This window comes from Brienomyrus brachyistius, chromosome 14 (assembly GCF_023856365.1).
Source record: "Brienomyrus brachyistius isolate T26 chromosome 14, BBRACH_0.4, whole genome shotgun sequence".
Lineage (NCBI taxonomy): Eukaryota > Metazoa > Chordata > Actinopteri > Osteoglossiformes > Mormyridae > Brienomyrus > Brienomyrus brachyistius.
The window spans coordinates 4,992,230-5,018,774 of NC_064546.1; the positions used below are offsets into that span (position 1 = coordinate 4,992,230).

At 48.6% G+C, this 26,545-nt stretch overlaps 2 protein-coding genes across 11 annotated transcripts in view; both read right to left on the reverse strand.

Annotated features, from left to right (window-relative positions):
* Nucleotides 1-26,480, reverse strand: part of kiaa0586 (KIAA0586 ortholog) — a 147,643-nt gene extending 121,163 nt beyond the window's left edge. For 3 of the 10 annotated variants that reach the window (XR_007382275.1, XR_007382274.1, XM_048974518.1), the window contains exons 1-9: nt 25,091-25,763; nt 24,828-24,880; nt 24,536-24,602; nt 24,074-24,143; nt 22,819-22,999; nt 22,167-22,376; nt 21,379-21,457; nt 20,654-20,773; nt 10,681-10,801 (exon numbers count right to left, since the gene is read on the reverse strand). Coding sequence is in view for 8 of the 10 variants with exons in the window: in XM_048974518.1 (XP_048830475.1) it covers nt 10,681-10,801; nt 20,654-20,773; nt 21,379-21,457; nt 22,167-22,376; nt 22,819-22,999; nt 24,074-24,143; nt 24,536-24,602; nt 24,828-24,880; nt 25,091-25,412 (1,223 nt within the window). In the remaining 2 variants the exon portion in view is untranslated. The other 7 variants (XM_048974517.1, XM_048974514.1, XM_048974516.1 and 4 more) reach the window with 7 other exon arrangements.
* On the reverse strand, nt 3,330-7,573 carry irf2bpl (interferon regulatory factor 2 binding protein-like). Its single transcript, XM_048974523.1, has one exon. It carries the CDS (start codon nt 5,996-5,998, stop codon nt 3,992-3,994), a length of 2,007 nt encoding a protein of 668 aa, XP_048830480.1. The 5' UTR covers nt 5,999-7,573; the 3' UTR covers nt 3,330-3,991.
* Nucleotides 26,481-26,545: the final 65 nt, after the last annotated feature.

Sequence of the window (26,545 nt, forward strand, 5' to 3'; positions counted from 1 at the left end):
AAACAGCTGTTCTCTCTGAAAGCATCAGCGCAGTTAGTCAAGACAACCCTAAGAGCAATACCCCCACCCCCCGAATTTCACGGCATAAGCACACGGCGCAGTCCCGGCTAACGGTGTCTTCCTCCACACATTAACCCGCTTTCAAGCTGAGATGACTCATCTCCACTGGGAATAGAAGTGCACTGCTGACTAATATGGTTTGGGCAATGCAAATGAATCAAGATTATGTACCGCCCGCGCACGACAGGTCAACGTTTACACGCGGCGTGCGTAAGGCACAGGATGACCTCGTCTTATAAGTGTGCAAAAAAAAGGGAGCACTTTGTCAAAGCAGTGCTCAATGAGAAACACAGGGCAGGTAAACTGTGGCTGCAATTCCGTACAGAAGAAAAGGGCCATGAGACGCATAAAATGGGCTGGTGGGGATAATTTTGCGCACTAATGAACAGTTTAGTATTCAGGGGCGTCTCGCCTCTCCTCATCAAGCACAGAGCACACAGCTGTAACCCAAGTTATTGCCGTGACAACCAAGGGCACCTTCAGTATTTCGGTTCATTTCGGCAAGAAAGCAGCCAGCTCTGCGTTCTTTCATGTCAGACATTAAACCGCTATATAAATGCAGGGCAGCGCACATGAAATTCTGCTTTTTGGGAATGCATGAGCCACAAGAGCGGGATCTGCAGCAGGCAGGACCTCGCGGTCCTGCAGATCACACTCCACCCAGACAGAACCGCGGCCCCTGAAATCCGACCTCTCTGCTCGCCCCGCACCCTCCCTGTCTGGGAACCCTCGCTTCCTTCCGCTCTGCTAGAGCAGTTGGGGTTAAGGGTCTCACCGAAGAGCCCACACAGTGATATCACTCTACCAGTCACGCGATGTGAACCTGCGACCTTCTGATCACGGGTACAGAGCCACACTCCGTACATACTGAAATGTAATATACTCTGGTACAGCTGAAAAGTCCATCTTAAAATGGGGTTGATGGCATTTTGCAAGGCTTCCTAAAAATAAAAATGTCTCAGTGCTAGGCCTCAGATGGAACAGGGGGGGAGGGGGAATGGAGAAATCCCTGCCCCCCTTCCTTCCACTCCCAACCCTGGCAACAGGCCTCCACAGTCCCCACCCCCACGACAATGGACCTAGCCGTGTGTGACCCCGGCAGCGATAGGGCTCACCGGTTATCTTTTGTTTGTTTACCCCATTTTAATGGCGGCACTCAGCTTCACTTCCCGGGGCTGAAGCGGGATGTCAGGGTGACACCACAGGACCCTGCAGTACACTTTTGAATGGGGGGGCTACATCCGAGTCTCGCATTCCACCAGAACGTTTGCATGGCTATAAGTCAGAAGCGGAATCCATAGTTGCTACCAAAAGCCAGAGCCAGAGTTAAACTCATCCTTTATACATACTACACATTATGAACCCATTAATTAATAAATCTATACCTCCCCATCACTATAACCAAACTGTAGCACATTTTCAGATAGGGAAACATTCATTCATTGACAATGACAAATGAGGATTAAATTTGACCCTATATGAATATTTTGACTTCATTTTGGGAGCACAGTAACATTATAGTGCCTTGTTACTAATTCCCCAGGTCATACGCCATGATGAAAAATGTGTGAATTATCTACAGGCCACTAAATGTCACTGTGAAAGAAGACTGTGACATCGTCCAAGTGCCGCGTTAACTCATGGCAACAGGCAAACAACACGAGCACTCCTTCCTGTGGGCCAGCCAATCGGACTGTCGGCTTTGTCATGTGACTGTTTGCTGTTTCCTAGGCAAGGGGTGATTCCCCTGAAGGCCGCCTCGTGTCTGTGGTATCACACAGAGTATGCAGGGGTGAGGCAAACCTATAGACTGTATGAAGTCTGAAGGATACAAACCAAAATGGGGAACTGCAGTTTTATGAATGCATACAGTTGGCAAGGATTACTAAGGGAATGAGAAAATACAGCATTGAGAGATTAGCTAAGATGAAACAATTGCTCTTAATTACCTCAAGCTATGTTGTGCCAATCAATTCTTTTTCTCAACCCCCCTCAAAAGCTTACATCGATAATTTGATGTTATATAACATTTAATTTAAAAAAGAACAGAGAATTCTTATCCTTTGAATAATTACATGGAGCAGTGTGCAGGGGGTTAGGGTATATGCTTACAAAACAGTAGTCTACTACAATGACTTGTAAAGATCGCGTGCATTTAAGTAAAGAATCCAATGAATGAAAAAAAGACAAAGTGGCCTCATGTCAATGCGAGCCGAATGCACGCTCACTGCCTGACCATTCGCATCACTGAAATGACATGTTTGCGCCACAAAATTACAGGCTGGCAAGAACTAAAGAAACGCTGCCAGGCGAGGAGCTGCGATGCCATGCATGACTTTTTGGGGAACATGGAATCCGACGGCTGAGAGCCTCTGCTTCACAAAACCCACCGGCTGCGCTCACTTCACCTCTGCTACTTGGACATTACTGTTATTTTCCCTGCAAGTGTCATTCCAAGGTTCCCCCCACCCTCACCCAGTTTCTTAGTTTGACTACTAGGGTGATAACATTGTTTCTGTTTCAGCCAGAGCAGGTGTTTTATGCGTGAAATAACGTTCTTTTAAATATGTTTTTAACCTTTTGCAAGAATATTTTTAGAGAAAGAACGAGTTACGGGAGAGTAAATCATAAGATGTAAAATAGATTAAGCTGCAAGCATGTTATTCATCTTTTCACTGTACATACGCACAGCTTTAGTTTTTGAACATCAGCTGCGGTAATCACAAAAGGAAATGTAAACGTCTTTGTTTTTTTAATTTTTTTTTTTTATACCGGCTACATTTTGCAGTTTATCTCCTCCCAAATATACATTTCCAGAGATTACATTTATAAACCACAGCAACCTGTGTCCCCATTACACAAATGCTGGTTATTGCCTACGTATGTGCTATATCGTGATTTTAATTATATATTTAAAATACTAATTGATACCGTCTTTAGAATGTATGCCGCAGTCAATTGTTGGTGTTTGAGAAATATATGGATTTTAGCAACTCATGCCAATCGAGACATTTACAATACAGTAGGACAGACAGTACTGTAGATGATTGCGGGTTACGTAAGAGAAAACGAAACACGCCTCGTGGACTTGAGTGAAACGAAATCACAACGTGAATCTTTCATTTTCATAGGAAAAAATAACCGTTTCCCGCTTTTGCTAGCGATCTGCGGAGTAGTAACAGATTTTACTCGCCCATGAAATGTCACGGCAGCACACCATGTCAGACGATATATGGCACGTGTTGAACAAACCGACTCCTCAACAAGAGTTAATATCAATGGAAATTTATTACAATTTACTCAGCTCCAAGGCACGTTACAGTCTTCTGTTACTACAGAAATGTATAAACAAACAGAGCGTAATATGTTCATGTACAGCTTTTGCTCTACATTTAAGCATCCGTGCATCAAAGCAAAAAAGGGGAAAAACAAACACGTAGTAAAATATATATTTGTATACTCAGAGCACAAGATAAAATGAAACCCTTCCCATAGTAATTAACATAACTCAAAATAAGAGGGATCAAAAAAAAATCTGCCCACCCGACCTAAGAGAAACCAGGACCCCATTAAAATCGGACGTCACTTTATAATGTTTGCCTTTTCTGAGCGTCAGCACTGGCCTTGGCAATCAGAAGTGCATGTGTTCATTAATTAAAAAACAACACTAGCAGTAATTGCTAAGTGCTTTAACTCCGTACCAACACAACAGACTGACATCGACATTTATGTAGTAAACAGTCAAGAAGGTAAGTCAAACAAAGCGGCTCTCTCCTTCAAATGAAGTGTAACGTTAGATACTGCCTTTGTTTCAAAACATAGAAACAAAAGAAAATAATGTCTGTACATTAGACTAATCCGATCAGTTTGAATATTCACAACCTGTATTTACACTTGACTGGTTTTTAGTATTTCGAGGGAAGCGACACGTCTAAGGATCTCTCTCTTTTTTTACTTTAACGTCCCCAGCTAAAATGGTTGCGATCTCACCTTGCATGAAAGCCCAAGGCACATTTGAACCTACCAGGGGGCATTTATCTCCGCTAGGGCAATACACTTCGCCAGTTGCTCCCTGTGCTTTGATGCTCTCTCGAGAACATGGGAAGCAAAATTTGTGGTTGGGAACTGATGGGCACTGAACGAAGTGAGTATCCTCTAACCGTTCGTGACAAATAGTGCAACACAGCGGTCCATTATTTGCCATGGGCGAGTCTGGAATGTTTTGAGGATGGACTTGATCCATACCGGGGTGAGTACTGGATTGAGGGGGCGCCCCAGCCAGGCTCATTTCACCATTGCGGGACGCCAAGCGCCGCTGACCGGATACCGAGGCTGGAGAGACCGGACTGCTGCTGCTGTGCCTGGTGGATGTCGTGGAGTGAACGGAGTTGCTATCTTTTGGAGAGTGCGCGTTACCCAGAGTGTCTGCGACCGACATGAGGGCAGCCATGGGGGACTGTCCGTTCTGCGGGGCAGTTTCAGGAGGGGTGGTCCGACTGGAATGCACGGGGTGGCCAGGTCCGAGCGGCGGGGGTCCCCCATGAGAAGCGCCAAAAGCTCCCGATGCCATGGTCAGTTTCAAAGCTTCACTCTGACTCGCCATCCACTGCTGCCTCTGTTGCTCCTCGGATAGTTTTAGAGCCGCTTCCGCAGAGTCGGGCTCGGGTGAAGCTTTTCGCTTGCGAATACCAGTCCTGGGAGCACCCGCAGTTGGCAAGGCACGAGGTATGCTGACTAACGCCGTAGGCAGCAAGGGGAAGCTGGCATCGATGTACGGTTGGGGCAACATTTCAGCGCCCAGTCCTTCTTTAAAGAACCGGACTGACTCAGGCAACAGATCGCCCAGAAGTCGCCAGTCACCAGAGCCATGCTTTTTTTCGTATTCCAAATACTTAAACCCCGAGGAAAGCCCACGACCAAAGTCTTTCATGCAGTCCTGATACATCTGTTTAGCGACTCCGGATGCGCTGGAAAACACGTTTCCAGAACCACTCGGGTACTCGATAAATATTTTTAACTCGTAGTCCATTCCAGGCTTAGAGATGGCATCAAAAGCAAACACTCTGCCCAACAGTGAATGATCCTTCTTAAACCTCACATCAAAAGGCGTGTTATTAGAAAGCGTAATCAAAGTGTCTCTTACTATTTTCGGTTTGTTTGCCCAATCCTCGGATCTGTTCCTCAAACTTTCACTGAGTTCTGCTAAGGCTTCCGCGTTGCGCTGCTTCTCTTTCAGTTCCCGTTCTTGGTCAGTGCTTGACACAGAGCCCGGTCTTTTGCCTACGTCCGACATCGACTGAGAAGTCACAGATAGCCCGGGTCCCATGCTGGATGGCGGAGGGGGTCGGCTCGCCAAACCATGCGGGGCAATGGCAGCCGTAGTAGGAGGGCCATTCAGTATTGTCTGCGGCAGCAGATTAGGAGGCACATTCATTTGCCCGGGCACTGCAACCAGTCCGTGGTTCCTCCGAGAGTTAGGACTTTGTCGGTTTAGTTCAGGGGGTCCGTCGTCCGGTTTTGAGAACCCATTTGGTCCACTCAGGCCGTTCGGAAGCCTGTTAGCATGAGCGGAAATTCCCGGGTAATCAAAACGAGCTCTATCTGCATTCAGGGAGTAGCGATCAAGTCCCGTTTGCTGCTGTTTAGAAGATCCGTCCACATGGTTCAGTTGCACTGTTTCTTTAGATGACATAGCCGTCTGCGCTTTCACCGACGGAGGCGGTGGTGGTCCGGGGGATCTCCCTTCTTGGAAGCCATGAGCCCGCTTCAGGTGGCGGGCGGTCTCGATGACGAATTCGATCCGATCCGCGCCCTCGTAGTTCACGCAACCTCTGCACACCGGCTCCGTAAAATCCCAGATCATAGCCCAGGGCATGCGGGGCAAATCGCAAAGGTAGCATGACTGTCTCCTAGAAGAAGAGACTTGGGCAGACGACATGATGCTTGCCCCCTTTTTCCTGTCTCCTTATCCCGCTTCTATCACGCTCTCTGCAATCCCCCCTCTTTTAACAGCCTTGGCTATATTGCAAATAAAAGGTTTTATGTCGCTCGATCGGCTGCGCCGCGCCAAATGTGTGACTAGCGGTCGTAGCTTGCAGGTTTCAAATTTAGAAGGCGCGCGCCTCGCATTCTGACTCGCATTCTGATTCGGAATTCTGATTGTGACTCCACGTCCTCTCTCTCCACTCGGAATGCCACCTGGCCGCGACTGTGACGTCAACACCACGTTCCGCAGTTCCTCTCCGTAACAAACCGACATGCCACTTGTTGCTCCCCCCCCAGCGCGCATGCGCCAACCACTCCCCTATGTTGTGAATGACTTCACCGCAAAGACATTGATCGAATTTCAGCCAGTGAGAAGTGCGGATGGGCCCCGTCACGCAAATCGTTGCTATTTACTCATTCGCTTGCCGCTAGAAAAAACGTCTCCTCCACCCCTCCACTTGTGAACTCAGCACAAACTAACTTAATGTATTCCTAGAAACGCGTAACTGTTCAAATAACCTACGGTAAATTTTGCTGACATCAGCAATATTATGATACCGATACCGCTTCTCTTACGAAGATATCCAGAGGAAAATCGTTAGAAACTTCAAATCCCTGACAATATTTGCCCTATACAAGTTATTACAAAATAAAATGAATTGCAACATTCAAACATCGAGACCGAAATACATCCTGATGGATTTGTTTCTAGTTACAAGTCACGCTGCGATAACTGCATGTCAAATTATTTCAAAATAGACGACAGTTCGCGTACAGAGGCTACAGACACTTATACCACGCCGTACTTATTTTGCATCCAAACAGAACATCATTTGCTTTAGGAAGTACACGCTTCAAATCTGCACGGATCAGCGACTGACCCACATTACGTTGTCTAAATGTCGGGTATAGAATTGACCGCAATTCTTCCCTGTATCAGATGAACTTGTTGCAATGCACCACCTGAAATCAATTTGCACTTTGCGTTTAACCACATTAAAAAGCGTCATCAGCCGATAAATAGTAGCTATCAGCAAGCAATCGGTTAAGAACTGTCCAAAATTCATTGTAAATTCTGCTTTAAATATTAATAATTTTAAAACGTTTGACGTATCGAATACGGTTGTATTGTAATCTGATACAGACATAGAATATAATGCAAAAAAAAAAAAAACTCAAACGATGGCTAGAAACAGTAAACGAAAAAGGTTCTCTGCTTTTTTATGAAGCGTATGGATGTGTGTAGCGGCCCAGTAACAGACACGGACGGCGAGCCGCATTCACACGCTGTTAGTTTGCGTTGTCTTATTTTCGTATCACTCTCCCACGGGCTCTTGGGGCGTTTATGGTGACTGCAGACACTGCTTTCAAATCTGCCAAGCATTAGGAGAGTTCAAACACGCTGGGTTCCCTGACTCACTGATTGTTTACCTAAATGTACAGCCAAGAGTGGCCCAGTCTCCTCCTCCCCCCTTGCCTAGGCCTCCCTTCCTGATTAACTGCACTGGGGAGGTGGAACAAAACTTTCCCCTGTTACACAACTAGGAAAGGGGAGGGGTAGTGGGAGAAGGAGGGAAAAAAACAGGGAAAGGACAACGAGGAAGACAAGTTATATATTGCACTCCCTGCATACCACAGGGTGGAGTTGTGCTCCAGAGACAGAGAGGGAGGCAGAAAGCCAACTATGACTGGAGTTCTATTCCAAAAAACCTTGCACATTAAGTGCCAAATACCAGGAGCTGGAAAAAGGGGCACTCACTTTGTCTGGATTTGGAGTTTGCACTGAATCACACCAAACAAGCTAAAAACTAGGGACTTCTAAGGTAGCAGCTGGGATGCTGATTTTTCCTTATGTAATAAATGGACGCTCCATTCACTTCATTACAGTGACTGTGGCATTATAATCTGCATGTGAAATATGTGGCTCAGTATTAGCATTTAATAATGATAATAAAAGCTGCTACAAAAATGCTTCGTCATCCCCAAACATCTTTAACATCCCCAAAATAGTACATACTAAGTATGTAAACAGCAAAATGGCCACAAATGCTTAAAAAAGCAACAAACGAGGTTGACAGACATAAAATAACAAACGATAATAAGAACCGCCCTTATGGGTATGGAGAGGGAGGAGCATCCCCTGTCCCACCCCTCGCGCCCCCCAGGGCCACTGCAAGCCGCCCTGGCCAAACTGCTCCGAAGAGCCAAAGTCGTAGACAGAATCTCGAGTCTATTTGCACCCCAAGCTCGTGACTCCCTCAGAAGAATGGAGGAGACGCCTTTTGTCGGTGCAGGCAATTTGAAAAGGAGGAAGAGAGAACGGCACGGGGGGGGGGGGGGGGGGCATGTTTGTGCCAATTATTCCAGCACTCATAATAGGCCTCTGTGTGCTTTGGTGATGCAGTGCAACTTCACCTCACAATGAAAGGCTCTCATTAAAATCCTCGGCCTGCACTGACTGGCAGGGTCCTTTGCAGCGCTGCCTTTGTGCAGATCTTCTGTAAAGAGCACTGGGAATTCATTAAAATATACAGACAGACGGGGGGGGGCTACGCAAAGACTTCATTTATTGTAATAATAATAATAATAATAATAATAATAATAATAAGAAGAAGAAAACACACAGCAATAAAACATGTTTTTAAAACAATCCATATGGATAACACCAAAACATGACTGACATCCTCCTTGGAAGACACTGTTCTCTTTGCTGCACGGTCTTGTTGCTGCCCCCCCCCCCAAACCAAACCCAACCTGACCCACGTGACATGCACTGCACCACCTCCCATACAAACTCTGTTTATCGCACCCTTCATGTGGAAAATTTTCAGGCCGCCGCAGTCGATCGCACTGGTTAATTTTTAGCTTCTGCTAAGCACTTGGCGGGCTGCCAGACAGAGGGATTCTGGGAAAGAGTCGAGGCTGGCCAAGTACAAACTGCCGGCATTAAACAGGCCTGACAGCTCCTCTACTTTCCCAAATCTGGCCATGGTTCAAAGTGCTCTTTCATTCGGAACACTGGCAGGCCGCCGCATGCATGCAGATTTACTTCACCTACCCTCTGAGAGCTGACAAACGCCGCTGCTGTCGCCATGGCGATAAGAGGCCATCAGACTGGCCTGCCCATATCTGTGGGATCGCTCCTTATTTTTCCACCAGCACATCCCCTACCCCCCGCCCCCATCACTTCCCGTCATCATCTCTCGCTTGTTTATTTTGGTAATTAGAGGGGTGGGGGATTTTAAATTATTGACCACATGAATCATGTTTGATATGAACATGTTAATAATAATAAAAAAACAAATGCAGGTTATACAAAATACATAGGAAAAATATATAGGAATATAAAAGAAATGGCAGAATCTATCCAGAACTGTCAGGCCAGCTTCAATATTTTGCATCTCACAGGTACTTGTTCCTGACAGACAATCGAACTGCTGATCCCCAAAAGAGGCCTTAATTAAAATAAAGGCGAATAAGACTGTACCATACACATTTGTGGGGGGGGGGAGCTTATCAAAGTGGATTATACCACAAACTCCACGTAGATCCTTACATTCATGGAAGGTTTTCTCTGCTTTTTGCAATCCCATGTTTCTCACCGCTGCCTCAAAGTGGGTTAATTTACAAGGGAGCCAGTGGCCAGGAGCAGCCAGGCACTCTGCTCCGTCACATTCTGTTGACAGCCATCCAGTGTGACGCCAATTCAAGCAAGTGCCTGCAAATCCATGCTAAGAGCCACAGGAAAGCCCCGAACCCTCCAAAGGTCATGCAGTAGGATCCAGTTTCATTAATCAGAGCTGCCACACACCTCGGTGAAAAGCTCCCGTAACTCGTACGTAAATTTCATAAAGTGCAAACATTTCCTCCTCATTTCCATGACAAATGATTTAATGACATTATCATACAACACCATCAACCTACAGTGTCAGGGTTGTGATATCTCCTCTGTCTACGCTAACATATAAAGGCCTTTTCACTGGCAGCTTTATTCCAGGAAGTGCAGAGCATGACACAGGGACACCCTGGGCAGGACACTATGGCAGCGTTTCCCAATCTGGTCCTCAGTGACCCACAGCTGGTCCACGTTTTTGCTCCCTCCAAGCTCCGTGCCAAACAGTCCACATGGACTAACACGCCAGTGAGTCCCCAAGGATCGGACTGGGAAACACTGTCCTAGGGCATCACAGAGCACACTCTCACACACTAAGGGCCACTTAAAAGCACCAGTCCTCCTACAACAGTTGTCTTTGAACCAATAGGCAAAAACCAGAATAGTCATGTGACAACAGGGAAAACATGCAAACAAAACAAAATAACGAAACATTAACAAAATAAATTTTACCAATGTTTTGGAATTGCCAATAGCAACAGATGCATTTCCACAAGTGCCACCCTCACGAAACTCAACATGGCACAAATAAAATATGGCCAGTCACGTGATACACAGATAAAAATGCATGAATGAGAAGCAGGATAGTCTGCTCTGTCCTGACGAAACTACAGAAATCGATTTCCAGGCTGCCAAATGAAACAAAAGTACAGAACGGAAAACCCATCTACAGCACAATTTAAACACGCACACAAACAAAACAGCAGCAGCAGCAGACTGTTTTGCAACGTTTCTCCCCTTACCTGGATGACTCTGGTTGGCCGGATACCATCCCCATGGTAACATCCACTCCCCCCGTGGACCCCGTCCTTCCCTCCCAAGACATTGGCTCGCTAGCAATTTCCTCCAGAAGCCTGCCGTTTCCTGCAGAGGATGAAGGGATTTTAGGAGGCAGGTTCTGGCGCCTTTGGATCGGTGGTGCATTTCTGGATAAGTGGGACTAAGAACCTGGTCTGGGGAACCAGGGCCTTCTGGTCCGGCAGTGACAGCGGGCATTTTACAGAAACAGCGGCGACAAGTTAGATGCAGATAATACACTTCACCAGTAAAGGCGTCAGTTTTGTTCTTCAGACGACAAACTTGTTCACTTCTGAATAAGAATTAACACTGCATACGTTTTTTTTTTTGTTTGAATATTCATGGAGGCTAACGTTTGAATCACAAGACATCTTTTAACTCGTAAGACAAAAGCTTCGTGAAGCATTCTGAGGCTCTCCAAATATAAAGGTTATCTGAATGACAGACCATGTAATGAGCCAGCTCATTCTTAAAAACAGTTTATCGGGGATCCACACCAACTGAATTGGTTACCTGATACCAGTAAACAACCTGAGTAAATTGGGTCTGTTTATATGGCTGAGATTGGAAATTCTGCATGCTGGGGTGAGCTGAAAGGGGATTCAGAAAGGAAGACCATGCATATGAATTACGCAGCGCCTCATTTATCTCAGCCGTCGCGGTGGCATCATCTGGGATGCTGATGCTTACAAATTCTACTCTGGGGATCTTTGAAAACTGGAGCTAATCGAGAAACCAGCACCTGAAATGATCATTTTCTGTTATGATGCCTGAAAAATAAAATAAAAAAAAAAGCAAACTGAATCTCAAATTATATATGCAGCACTATTACAATGGGAGGAAATCATGGTTACATTCAACTGCGATTTCTGTTCATGTTTCCAGAGCCCTAAAAATACAGTAAGAGGCTCTCAGCTGAATCCCCCAGGGTGCTGTGAGCTTGGTGTCCAGCTTGCATTCTTTCAGAGGGCGTTTCCTGCCACTACGCACTGCAGCTCAGTGCGTCACTACGCCACACACACACACACACACACACACACACACACGCACACGGCAACTGACAACAGCAGGGCCTGCAAATTCAGGAATAAGCAGGCAGCCGCTCATACAGCCGTTGAACTGACCTGAAGGGAAAAACACACTTTATAAACAGCATAAAGGCGGCTGAAGGCCAGCAGGCCCCTGACAAGACAGCGAAAAGCAGAAATGCAGACGGCCCCCCACCCCAGCCCCCGGAATTTTCTTCAGTGAATATTCGACCACCTAAATGGATGCCGCAAGGAATGCAAGCCTCGCAGATTCTCCTGTATGCGGACATGGGGAGCAAATAAATCATAATTACGCCTAAATCCCCCCCCCCCAACAATTGCTGGGTCAAACAGGGGTCAATTAAAAGAAAGTAGATGGGAATACATCTGAAGTAGATAAAATCTACACCTGAACACAGCGGCTAGATTCACTGCCACGTTCACTGTCCCACGTGGAATACAAACTTGCAGAGAAGCGACAGGAAGCAGAGGCATGGGAAGCATGGCACCACATGCTGGAAGGAGACGATTCCGTATGACCCCAATGTCATTAATCAGAAATAAGCATTTATTCAGTCTAATTAACATGAATCTAGGAGGGTGATTGAAATCAGGATAGCTGGTGGGGAAGGACACAGGTTTGCGGCACGCTTACCACATAATGGGTGTTGTTCGAGTCCCCTCCAGGTGTATAGCTATATCGGTGCAGTTAACCATGCAAATACGACGACAGCCTTAGCCAACTGCACCAGTAGGATAAGCAACTGTGCACACAGGTACATAAACGTTTTGCCTTCCAGACGCTAATGACCAAAGCGTTAAAACATGACTGGCACAGAGAAGGCATTACCGGGAATGAGAGCCCCGCCCCCACGCCTGCTCCAGCGCACTGCCATCAGCCTGCAGCTCCCGGCGGTCACGCCGTCGCCCTGACAATCGCTGCTGTGGCAGACAGAGGCACCAGCTAATAAAAAAGTCTGACATTTATTTTTAAAAGCTCCCGACTGCAGGGGGTGGGGGACCGGAGCCTGTGTGAGCGGCCCGAGGCTGGCCAGCGGTGTTGGGGGTACAGCAGGCTGCAGGCATGCATGCTATGCTAATAGTGCATTATGCTGATGGTGTTTTAACCAGTAACATGCTAGGCAGTAGGCAGGTTGCGTAATCTGTAAGCACTAGGGGCAGATTTTGATTATTTAATATGGTGCGTCTTAATGGACAGACCAGCCTCTCGTACAGGGAGTATTCTGACCCCGTGACCCTGACCAGGATACGACGCAGTTAGAAGATGGATGGGTGGCTGGCGAATGGATGTTATGCTAATTTTAATGTTGCCACGGCTTCTGAATTTCATGCAGGATCTTGCATTTCTCCTTGAGCCAGACAGTGACCTGAGACAGTCACCCTTTCCCACATCAGAGGCGATGGCGGCAGAGAGAGGCCAGGAAACTCCCGTGGTTCGAGCCACAACACCGGCATGGAAAAGTCATCAGGCGTCAGGAAGCTTGGCTGGCGTTTCCAGTGTGGGAATCGAGCGTAGCTGCTCCCTGCCCTGGAAAGCCAGTGAGGTCATGCCTGGCAGAGTAGCGTCTTCCCCATTTCATTGATCATTAAAAAGCAGTGACATCATGTGTCCCAGCCCCCTAAAACGGCATCCACGTTTCCGAAAGAAAAGAAAGATCGATCCAAGGTGCGAGGTCATCTATACTCACAATGCTTTGCAGCACTAGCTCTTGCAGTCTGAGCGGTACAAACAACTCTCTGCTAACCGTCAGATCAGCCATCACTTACGGAAGTCCTGTGCATCTGATGATGCTCACTGCTTTACAGAGACCAGGGACACCATTAATATCGTGTCACAGTGTGAGTGGAATTAGGCTCTGGGTGGAATGCATCGGCTCTTAGCAGAGCCGCCGTGTGACTCGGTTTTCAGGCTGACATGCACAGACTAGCCTTCAGCCTCACATCACAAGGCGCACACCCAAGGACTGCTCCTTGCACATAATCCATAAAGGAAGAAGCACACACTCTCGCATGCCACCGTACAGTGCCGGGCTCCCATGCCTCGTTTTAAGACGGAGATTTCCGTGCCATTTCGCTTCCACCTCCTTGGCAACCGTTGCCAGGCTGCGAGGCGCTAAACTGGGCTGCCGCATCCCCCAGCCCTCCATTTCGGGCATCCAAACAAAAGGATGCCGGTTACCTAGCAACACACCACGGCTGCTGCTTTCAGAAGGCATACAGTAACCGTATACAGTACTGCAGACAGAGCTGCATCATAAATCACACGCCAGATTGAAATTTAGAGGGGAAAAAATGAATATTTCTGATTACTGTCTTTACTCATCTGCAAAAAGCTGCAGAGGACCATTTTTGCAGTTTATCATTTGAGGCAGGCGTCCTCTGGACAGCGCGAAGGAGGAAATAAAAATGGAAGAATTTAAAGAGCACAGTAAGGCAACGGGAAGATTATATTAAAATAGACACATCTGGTGGAGTAAAGTTCACGGTGCTATAAAAATTCAGTCCACAGGGAATTCTACTGGAGGAGAGACCTGTTAAACTTCCTATTTTAGGCTAAAAAGCATAATTCCAGTTAATAACTAGAGACTGATTTTTGAGGTCTCTAGCCAGCGTAGCACATTCGTTGTGACGGTTCTGCCGGAACAAAATGCAGAATATGGCCGGGTGTCTGTCAAACACATTTGGTTCCATGCTACGGAAACCCCAGCGCCGGACTCGCCAGCGGGCCGTGTCATGGCGCCGAGGCACAAAGAACACGCTCCGCTCCTTGGGAAACACCCAGCATAGTTTACGCTGGCGACGGCCGCACCGGACCTCAAGCGTCTGAGCGTTCCGCCTCTGCGTGGCCCGTATGCCAGATGATGAGATCGAACATGGTCCAGTTGACAACAACCAATGAGTGTTGCCGAAATCTTCATGTGACTGTCAGTTGCCATGGAGACACCTTCCCCACAGACGCATGTATGTATGCGTATGTATAAACACACTACTGCACATTATAAATGAACAGTAATGCAGAGAGGGGGCCAGCTCACACTCTTCAGTACAAATCTCCACCTAAAAGCTTTTGTTGCTTGGGCCATCTTACAGCCCTGAATTACAATCTAGGAGTGAGCCAGCAACCCGCGTGTAACCACTGCTTACAGCACGGCCTACTGGGGCAGGAAGAGCCCAGCGTCAAGGTTCGAGGCTATCCTCTACTCCCTCCCCCACCCTAACCCCTCCAGGAGGCCAGCTCGGGATTCAGACATCTACGAGATGGGAGGGGCCCCAAGGACACCCCATTTCGAGTGGGATTAAGCTCCTGATTGAACTGGACCGGCAGGGCGACCCAGCTCATGACACAACAGTACATTTCAGTGAAGTGCAGAGCGGAGACGCACACTAACTAATCACCCCATTCTCGTCCCCCATCAGGACAACCCACCTGGAGGGGGGGGTCACAGGACCACAGTGTGAGAGAAAACCCAGAACATCAGGCACTGCGGGATAGACACTGCTTACACTCAGCCTCGGCAGGTAAAACCTGGACGGTGAGGCTGGTCCATGGTGTGTGTCAGCATAGTGACAGGATTAAGAGGGGTACTGAGCTGGGGGGGCAATGCCGGCACCTGCTGCAGCAAGGTAGGCGAGAAACTGACAGACATATAGTGCAAAGACAGAAACAGAACATCCTCCATCCATCCATTTTCCAAACTGCTTATCCTACTGGGTCGTGGGGGGTCCGGAGCCTATCCCGGAAGCTATGGACATGAGGCAGGGAACAACCCAGGATGGGGGGGGCAGCCCATCACAGGGCACAAACAGAACATCCTGTAAAAGATTATTATTAGGAATATTAAGGAATATTATTAAGTTATACAGTAAAATGATCACAATCTGAAAGGGGGAGGGTCTGCGAGGAGATGGCAGTTAGCGGCAGAGGTGTCTCCCCGGAAATGATCACAGGGATAGCCAACACACCCCCCCCCAAGAGTGCCCCATATTTAATTTCAAGGTAACGGTTATCGTGGCTCTGACACACTCCGGAAACGCAATAAAACCAGAGGTAAAAATAGCACATCCCTGAGGAGGATGAGGAGCGGTCCAGCAGTCGGCGGCGTGGAGGTTTCTAGCTACGGCAGCCACGCTCCGTTGCCACGGCAACCAGCGCATAACAGCATCTGCAAATCAAACTGAAGTAATAAGGTGTCTAGCATGCCTCCCCCCCTCCCCACCCCCACAGTTTTACTACCAAACGTGCAGCAGGAAGCGTCTCGCTGTAAACCGCAGGGACCTCTGAGGCGCTCGCAGCCACGCCACACTCGCCACCATGCCAATAACAGCAGGTTACCCACGATGCATTGTGGCTCCTCTGGAAATTCACATGGTGCCCATGATTGTATCCCAGTCCTGCACCGAGTTTTCCTTTCAAGCCTGGCCAAGAGGGCAGGCATACGCAGACCTGACCTTTTCTGTACGGCAGAGTTACTGCTTTGCGCCTGCGATGGGACACATGTAACTGAAAACGGCGATTTCTTCCTTTCTTCAAAATAAATGAATAGCTCAAAGCACAGGACAGCACAGGACAGCACAGGACAGGACAGGACAGGATAGGACAGCTCAGGAGGTTTAGCAAGGCAGATTGTTTTTTTCTTCATTTTTAAAGCAATTTTAAGTCTGTCCAGTTGGCATGGTGGCTATTCTTCATGATGACCCCGGGCAAGCACATGATCAAATCCTTTATTATATCAAAGCAAAGCATTTGCAGAAATATTACTCCGAGTGAGGATAACACACTAGAAGGTAACTACATATTCGACAGCACAACATTTAAGTATGTAGGTTCATGTATAATTTCTGAAAGCTTAAATTTCAGAAAGACCCTAGCTTTCTTTACCGAAGAAGCAAGACATCACTGAATGTATGATGCTGGACGTTTCGTTTCCTATAATTCAGTCCAACACAACTTGGAATTTTGGCATGCAGAACAAGATGGACTACAGGGTTTGCAAGCGGGGAATTTAATCAGATGATGTACAACCAGAGAAAGACAGAGAGGCTGAGAGAGGCAGGAACAGGCAGAGAGAGAGAGAGAGAGAGAGAAGGATGCAGGAAGTAAGGACAGGCTGGGAACAGCAGAGACGTGAAAGCAGGCACCTGCACTTGTAAAGGCTACATTCTGTGCCATAATTAGCTCTCCACTCACACACACATCCATCATCCCCAGCAGGCTGTAGCTCTGATTCCAGGAAAGCGGTTCTGTGGTGCTGGGGCTGGGGGTGCTGGGAGATTGGCTGGCTCGACTTCAGGGAGGCAGATTACATTCGGAGAGGAAAATTGCCCCAGCCTTCATAAAGGGCGTCGCAGCGGCCCGGCACTGACCTTTCAGCCGGGCGAGGGCCAGCTCTGTAATTACAGGTCAGCGGGGGACCAGCGAAGCCGTCCATCCGGGCCCAGTGCCGTGGGCCATGTGACCGTCCTGCAGGGAAGTGCTGAGACACCAGGCCCAGCTAGCTAGGTGCCCATTACAAAGGCACTTTCAATGATAAAGACCTGCGGGCTGTATACCGTGCGGCAGTAACCATAGTACCACAGTCATGTTTACGACTGTAGCTTTAATCCCGTTCATCATGACTTGGGTAAGAAACACGTCACCCAAGACAGTAAGCTTCCCTTCAGATCCATGTGGCTGCCCACTGCAAGGCCTCAGCACAGTCCTGCGTGCAAGTTTGTGAGCATCTCACGCTTTTAAAATGCAGCTTCTGTCAAGGTTAATAATGACACCTTCGTAAAACATGCTAACATTTAATATGCTTCTGTCATGGGCTAGGAAACCTCAACATTGTGGGGACGTCCCCAAGAAACACGGCTGGGAGTCATAAATCACGCCGGGATCAATGGGAAGACATGCATAGACAGCGGTGCAAACACACACGCGAGTGTGGGGCTGTGTGTGTGTGGGTGCGTGTGCGCAGACCCTTTGTTTGAAACGTGCTGGAATAGAGACAGTCACTGCAGTGCTTTGGGCCAGCTTGGTTCCAATTAACATTTATAGCGTTCTATAGTGTGGATTCCAAAGCCTGTGGAGAGAGACAGGGCAGGCAGCCATAGTAATCATCACCCCCTTTATTTTTATTTATTTGAAAGAGGGGGGGGGACTTTGATACTCAAGCGCGACCACAGACAGGAGGGAAGGAGGCTAGATTCGGAGGCGAGAGGTAGCTCTTCCACTCCAGATCTCATTTAGATACTGTCCAATAGGATGAGACCCTAGCGAACCGCAGACTTGCGAAGGAGAACACAGCCGGTGAGTGGCCCATCCATCCATCCATCCATCCATGAGGCAGCACACTAAAAAAGCCTGGTGCTTACAGCACTCAATGCTGACTGGGGACGCACAGTGATTTCAGGGTTGCTGCGTCTTTTCGTGACAAGGCAATCAGCCGTGTGTGTTCCCCTGCTGCCAAGCTACCGGCTCCCACCAAGCAGCCGTCCCGAAAAGGCACCTGCAGACACAGCCCATCCTGCAACAGGACGCTTAGACTTGCCATCTTATGCAGACGTAAACATACAAAAACAAAGCTATAGGAGCAGAGAAGAGCTGTAGGTGAGCAGTTAAACTCTAGATGAGATTATACGTATGCGCCCCTGCTGTTTTCCTTTGTATTTCAAGCTACACTTCCCCTGAGTTTGCCTCAGCGACACGCCACAAAGCAGCTCTCCTGCGGGAGAGCGCTACTGCCATCAAGTGGTGCAAGGCGGTATTACAGCCAATGAGACATGGCTAATTAATTTCTAACCCTCAATGCAAGGCCATTCAGAAAAGGGTAGTTTCAGAGTGCACAATGAGTGCTGGAGAGTGACTGGGAGATGAATGAATGCTCTGAAAAGCCATCGAATGCTGTACATCATGCATCCTGTAATTATCATGATTTCTCCTCCAATGCCTCAATAAAGCTCCAGAAAAACACAGTAAACACCCCCCCCCCCCACTTAACAAATCAATCTTAAATAGTCATCATCCACACCATTAACCATCTCTCGTTCCGGTTCCCTCCAGCAACACAGCCACCTTTAGTTTTGGGAGGGGGGGGGAAGTTAGGAGCCCCAGCACATGCAGGCCAGCCATGCGGCTAGACAGGACAGGAGAATGACAGTATTAGGGACAATTAACAACCTGAAGTCTTGCTCACTTGCCTACAAGATTCATGGTGAGATTTTTAAGTGAGTAAATACAAGCTAGACATGGATCACAGACGGCGGAGAGCGACGGGCGGAGAGCGAGGGGCGGAGAGCGAGGGGCGGAGAGCGAGGGGCGGAGAGCGAGGGGCGGAGAGAGACGGGCGGAGAGCGAGGGGCGGAGAGAGACGGGCGGAGAGCGACGGGCGGAGAGCGACGGGCGGAGAGCGACGGGCGGAGAGCGAGGGGCGGAGAGCGAGGGGCGGAGAGCGACGGGCGGAGAGCGAGGGGCGGAGAGCGAGGGGCGGAGAGAGACGGGCGGAGAGAGACGGGCGGAGAGCGACGGGCGGAGAGCGAGGGGCGGAGAGCGAGGGGCGGAGAGAGACGGGCGGAGAGCGAGGGGCGGAGAGCGACGGGCGGAGAGCGACGGGCGGAGAGAGACGGGCGGAGAGCGAGGGGCGGAGAGCGAGGGGCGGAGAGCGAGGGGCGGAGAGCGACGGGCGGAGAGCGACGGGCGGAGAGCGAGGGGCGGAGAGCGACGGGCGGAGAGCGAGGGGCGGAGAGAGACGGGCGGAGAGCGAGGGGCGGAGAGCGACGGGCGGAGAGCGAGGGGCGGAGAGCGACGGGCGGAGAGCGACGGGCGGAGAGCGAGGGGCGGAGAGCGAGGGGCGGAGAGCGACGGGCGGAGAGCGACGGGCGGAGAGCGACGGGCGGAGAGCGAGGGGCGGAGAGAGACGGGCGGAGAGAGACGGGCGGAGAGCGAGGGGCGGAGAGCGAGGGGCGGAGAGCGACGGGCGGAGAGCGAGGGGCGGAGAGCGAGGGGCGGAGAGCGAGGGGCGGAGAGCGAGGGGCGGAGAGAGACGGGCGGAGAGAGACGGGCGGAGAGCACTGGGGGTCTCTCAGCCTTGAAAGCCTCCTCTGAGTGCTGTGGTTGCCACAGAGCTGATCACCGGGGAACAGAAAGGGAAAGGCACAGATTGCAGGAGGGAAGTCACATCTCCTGGTTGCCATGGAAGGGCTGTGGGGGGGGGGGGTTATAGCTGCGGCAGGACGGCCTGAACAAAACAGGGCCCGCTCTATCAGTTAGGCGCACTCGTTCGCACACACCCGCCCATGGCCGGGGGGCAACACCTCACCCTGCCAGAATATTAAAAACCACATACCTTGAAACCATGGTGAAAGCATTTTAATCACTAGCATAACAACAGACAACCTGTAACGATTAGTGCCAAGCAGAGACTGACATTTCAGTTCCAGAAAGTAAAAATCAAACCAAGATTTTGTTTCAACTAATCACTTGACTAGTCTGTGACTGTGACTCATTATACTCAACTGGCTGGTTGAAACAAAATCCTGGTTTGGATTTTTTACTTTCTGGACCTGTAACGTCCACCTCTGCTGCCAAGGCACCCTTTAGGCAACATCCATGCAGGCGCGTGTCATCGCTTACCCAGCACAGGGACGTCATGCGTGTGACACACGTCTCTGTATGGGAGGGGGGGTTGAGGCTAAGACTCGGTTCCCATGGACACTCTGTCACCCTTGGGGAGGGCTGCAGTGTGCTTGTGAAGCAGGCTGCGCAGCAGGCAGAGGGACTGAGCGGCCATCCTAACACCCCCCCCCCATCTGTTAGGCTCCACCCCGAAACCCGCAGAAGAGGAGGAGGAGGACCAGCTACACACTGTGGCTAACGAGGGGAGGCACTGACCTGCTGGTGAGCGCGATCTCCCACACGGCCCTGCGGTAGGGTGACGGGAGGCAGCCATGGGGACAAGGCAGCGTGGCGGGGAGGGACTGCGCCGTGGCCTGAGTCTGTGCAGGTCCGCGTCTGCAGAGCAAACACGCAGACTGGCTGACTGACTAACTAACCAACTAACTAAATGAATAACTAATGCTCCAGCTGCTCTTGGCAGCACAGATGGGAAAGAATTACAGCATGGCGGGGGGGGGGGGGTGAGGAATATTATTAATATAATAATTATAATTACACAGACACACATTTTATACATTATTCAGACATACACAGCTCTGAAAAAAATTAAGGAAAATTTTCAGTTTCAGTCATTTTAGCGCATGTGCCTGTGTAAAATACACATTTTACTCCAGCCTGGCTCTTCCCTGTTTCTCATTAATGAAGGGCTTCTTCCCTGCTTTATGGTTCTTCAGTCCTGTTTCTAGAAGCCTGATATAAACTGTCCTACCAGTTCACGTCACACCTGCACTTAATGCTTCCCATTCCTTTTGAAGGTCACTCGAGGTCATCCTATGATTTATGAGGCACTAACGGATAAGTTGACAGTCATCTCTGGCATTAGAAAGTTGCTTCACACACACAAAACAAAATATTTCTCAGGGAAAAAACAGAAACAAATATCAGCTCTTCAGCTGCCAAGCTTGGGGGGGGGGGGGGGGGGGGGGGCATTGGTAACAAACCTGAGGGAGTGGCTGAGGAGGCCTGAGGTGGGGGGGCGCGGGCGCTCATGGCATCCAACGCCGAGCCCAGAAGCCGGTTCTGTGGGGGGGAGGGGGGTGCAGAGTCAAGATGGTGATCACAAAATTAAAGGTGGCAAAGAGGTGGCAGGGTGGAGGCGTCACACGTGAAGGAGATAACGCATCGTAGCGACGCCCAAATTGAGTGACGAATCAGGACTCGCCCAGAATGCATCACTGCAAGTAGCCAGTGGTACCGGGGTGCTGCCTTCCTGAGCTACAGGAGTTGACAGCTCAGTACAGGCGAACAGCCACTACCCTAAAGAGCAGGGGGCACCTTTTGAGAGTGACGAGGATGCCCTGATGTCACGCTTAAAAGGGGTCAAAGGTCAGCCGGCGCCACACCTGGTGTGGGGGCAATAAAGCTCGTTTACAGGGACAGGTCATGGCTGGGTGATAATATTGGCGACTACAGAGAGATGGGAAACTGTGGAATGCAAAGCAAAGCCCCAAGTACGCATGCACTGCCACCAAACACACACGGGCACTAGGCGATCCAGAGGGGAATCAGGCCTGTGGGAAGAGTGACCTTTATATCACACAAAGGAAGCCATACAGAGCAAACCAACACACAGGCGACGGAAATGAAACTGTTTGTTTGCATATAAATGACTGAATTATTCAGATAAGGCAGCAGCAAGGCTGGGGGCTTAAATCTGGCTTAATGCTGGAACAGAACAAGCGGATAGTGAGGCTAGATGGATGGATGGATGGATGGATGGACTGCAAACCTGCAGCTCCAGCTGTTGTGCCTGGATCCTCTCCAGGTGCTGCAGCCTCTGCTGGGTGAAGGCGCCAAGCTGCTCCTCCAGCCGGGACATGCGGGTCAGCGGAGACCCTGCCTCGCTCCCCTGGCTTTTGTTCCTGGGCCGTTCAGCCTCCCGGAGCTTCTGCAAGCCCTCAGAGACCTGGGACACACGGGCCTCCACGTCACTCTGGGCCTGTGGGAACAGCCTGGTCAGCACCCCAGAAGCCAAACGAGGAGCCTCTACACCAGAGGGAGCCGTATGAAATTGGTCTAAGGCAAAATGTCACAATAAATTCACCCATCCATCCATTTCCTATAACCACTTGTCTTATTCTGGGTCGCAGGGAGTCCAGAGCCTATGGGCACAAGGCAGGGAACAATCCAGGAGGGGCGCCAACCCATTGCAGGGGGAAATATGAGTACTCGGAGGAAACCCCATGACAACACGGGGAGAACATGCAAACTCCACACACATGGAGCCATGGCACAGACTTGATCCCTGGGCCCAAAGGTGTGAAGTGACAATGCTAACCACAGCACCACCCCACAATAAATTCAGTTCAATCGATGAATTTATAAAGTTACACTGTGATTTTTAGTCAAGATGGACACTGAGTACAGGAAGGGAGACCCACCTTGATGAGTGGTGCTGTGGCGGCCAGGGCAGCGGCAGTGACAGCGGCAGCTAAAGAGGCCGCCCCCTCAGTCACATGCTCTCTTGGGGAGCCATCACTGAGCTGACCCTCAGAGAAAGGGGTTACTTCTTGCTCCAATAGCCGCACTTTTACCTCCCGCCTCAAGGGGGCGCTTTGAGACCTGATACAAAAAAAGTCAAAGGGAATCTGACCACCTGCATGCCAAGTTGCTTCAACAATAAAAACTTTCAAGCAGTAACTGGACAGATTTAATAAGACAGCTTTAAAGTGATGTATCATAAATCTTGTAATACCATACGGTCAAAGATTACCATTGTGACACAGCTCTCTGCTAATTCCAGATCATAAATGAGAACCCAAAAATTTAAAAGACCATTCTTGTCAAAATGTATTCCTCACATTCTTCAGTAAACGAAAATGGCCTTTTATTAAGTTGAATTCAAAAAATCATAATGTAAATCAGTCAAAAACATGTTTTGGGGGGCTGGGGGAAAAGACCTCATAGTCTTCGCAGAATCAGCCTTCACCTTGTCTGTCCAGGTGAGCGGGGGCAAGTTGCTGCCCCCAGTCCATCTTTTATTCATACCCAGCATGGACCTGCCAGCTGCCCCCAGCATCGTGCTGCGCAAGTATTCCAAAGAGACCCCCATACCCCCCCACCAGCCGTCTCCCGCCCAGCCTCAGAACTACAACGCAGTGTCCCGCAGGAAGGGCTGGGGGGCACAGGAGAGACAGCAGCCCCATTCACACACAAAACCAGACACCTGCTCCGCAAGCTACAGCTTGCATCTCAAAGACCCGCCAGCCTCTCACCCGGGTAACCATGGCGATTTCATTATCAATGTGTCGGGAGCAGCCTTCGCCTCCCACTGACTGCAGCTTCCCCATCCGGCCACCAGCAAACGTGAGAGCCTCCGACAAAGCAGGGGCCCAGACCGAGCAAGAGTGTCCCGTGGGATCATAGCCAAAAGAAAAATGGAGGCTGGCAGCCTGTTAGACTTCAGAAATGGAACAGACGAAGCTCAGAGTACAATCCGATTCACACTGGGAATAAAAATCCAGTGATAGGTTGGCAGTTCCCAAGGGGGACACAATGGAGATGAGAAACAGTAACGGCCACTGACATCAAACCGTGTAGAATGAACTAGGGAACACGGCGCAGGGACAGAGCCTAATAAAACCGTCACTGTCACTCTGCTCCCAGCATGCAGTGGGACACAGAGCGCCCTCCTACCTCTGCTTCAGGGCGGCACGGACTGCTTCCTTCCCTCCTGGTGCAAACTGAGATATCACCATGTCTTCTCCTACATGAGACAAGCAGGTACGATGAAACCACACGACAGGTCACATGATCTCCATCTTAGCAATAACTCCCAGAAATCCCTGCCGATTAGCAAGTTATATCAGACCATCATTTATAATACATGCAAATCAGTCAGACATGCCTTAAATATTCAGTACTATCTAGCACTCTAGTAATGAAGCAAAACCTTACCATTTAAAAGACAAAAGGTGAAATTATTCACAGCATGCAGAATTTATGGCATTTTTAACTGGAAGCAATAAAGCGCAATACTACAATTCACAATGTTTAAAAGGCTGCTTAGTTTGATCATATAATATCAAGATTTGCGTTTTAGTGCAATTTTGAATGGAAATACCAATAAACTTCGATGTTCTGACGCTTGTACATTACCTTTGGGTGCACTGCCCCCTGGTGGCCAATTGTATTTAACTGCTTTGATTTTCTTCTTATTCGGAGCCTAAACAGGCACAATCGAATATGAATTAATATAGACAAAAACATGTTTATAGCAGATGAAGGTTTCAATCATATTATCGCATATTCCACGTTACTAAGCGTTCCCTCTCTCTGGAACATATCCATGGAATTGTACCAATTATTAGTTGAATGTAGAATGACATACTACAGTAACTCAGGTTATGAAAAACAAAATCATCATGTGCATTTTCGTTTCGTTACTTGCCTGATGGGCCCAGGGATCTTGATCAGGAAGCTGCGGATTGACCGCGACGTTCCCTGTAAAATTTAAAATGACTAAAAATGGCCACGGGGTGGCGCACTAACATCACGTCAGTTGCTGTGAGGAGTACACTGTTTTTTAACAGTAAAACTTATATAGGAGGGAACAGTACCTTACTAATTTCATTAAACAGCTTGCGAATTGAAGAGACTTTCTTAATTCACTGCTAATTTTGTGATCATGACAAAACATTAACGCCAAGTTACCGTGCAGTGACCCTCTGTTTCCCGTAACCCAGGGAGAGCTGAGCAGCTTGCTTGCTGCCAGGACTGGAGGTACATCAGCTTGCTGAACTGACGGCTCGGTGAAGCGCGATGACGACGGGGCTCCCCGTAGTTTCTGCACAGAAATTCTCATTTTATCCTTAGGGCACCATCCGGATGAAACTAAGCTCACGTCCCGCTTCCCGCAGCTCTGATTTGCCGGCTGGGTTCTCGTCGAGCGGATTATAATATCCTCAGCGTCCGAACTTGTTGAAGACTCCTCCGGGTTTCCTCTGTGAAGCCACGCTGCTGAAATGTCTGCCATTGCTGACTCTGCATAGAGATTGTCAGTCAGTTAACACGGCGTATGTAGACACCAAATCGTGACTAATTTATTATGTTGCTAATTGGATACTTGTACAATTACTGCAGAAGCAGTCCAATATATCTAAGGAGCCAGGCAATGTAAACAAAGCACTACACTTAATAAATGGTGAAATTATTCTTCAAATATATATATGTGTATATATTTTTTTCCACTAACAAGCAGACCGTCGTGGTGTCAAAGCTACAGCTAGCTTCCTTTAGAAAGACAACACGACCATGTTGCTACCAGTGATACAGCCGCCCGTTAAATAACTTTCCCGCTCGGCTTCAGCCAGCTGACTCTTAACAATACGGGGGAACATGGAAAAACAACTAACTTCTGCAAAACAATACCGTGTTAGGCCACACTTAACAGTATAAAGACAGCGTGTCAGCGATCAGAAAATACGATGAACCAAAAATAAAAAATATGTATCAGCACCAAGCAGCGTATTATTAAAATGTTTATTTACGTACATAAGCACATTAAACGGACGTTCATTCGGGGGACAACAATCACTTCCGGTTCAAAACAAGTTCCGTACCATAAGAATAAAAAACTTCATTTCATTAATTCTTTTTAGAACTACCATGCCTTGATTTGTTGGCTTCCTTTTTCACGAATTAAGACATAAGATTGGCTATTAGAGGTGCCATTTAAGTCTACGTCTTGTTTACAGTATGCACACACACGATTTACCTGCTTAATATTTACCAAAGTTGAAGAATGCACAAAATGCAGAAGTGCGTGGAACAAGAACATGAGTTTTGTAGAAACGTAATATAAAGAAATTTATTAGCTAAAATGTTTAATTCTGCATATGACGCTTAATTGGTGCTCAGAAGCTCCCAGAGGACCTGTACGCCTTATAATATTCCACAATCACATAAAACGTGGAGCAATATAAAAATAAACATATTAAATTAATATCAAAATCTATGTCCTAAATTCAAACTAATTGATCTCTTTAGTTAAACACCACCCTCAACTAGACAGTATGATTCGCTATATAGTACTGCTTAGTGGCATGCCGGGCTCTAAATAAAGTAACACAGCATTCCGTAAATTTACTATTAGCATTTTCGACAATC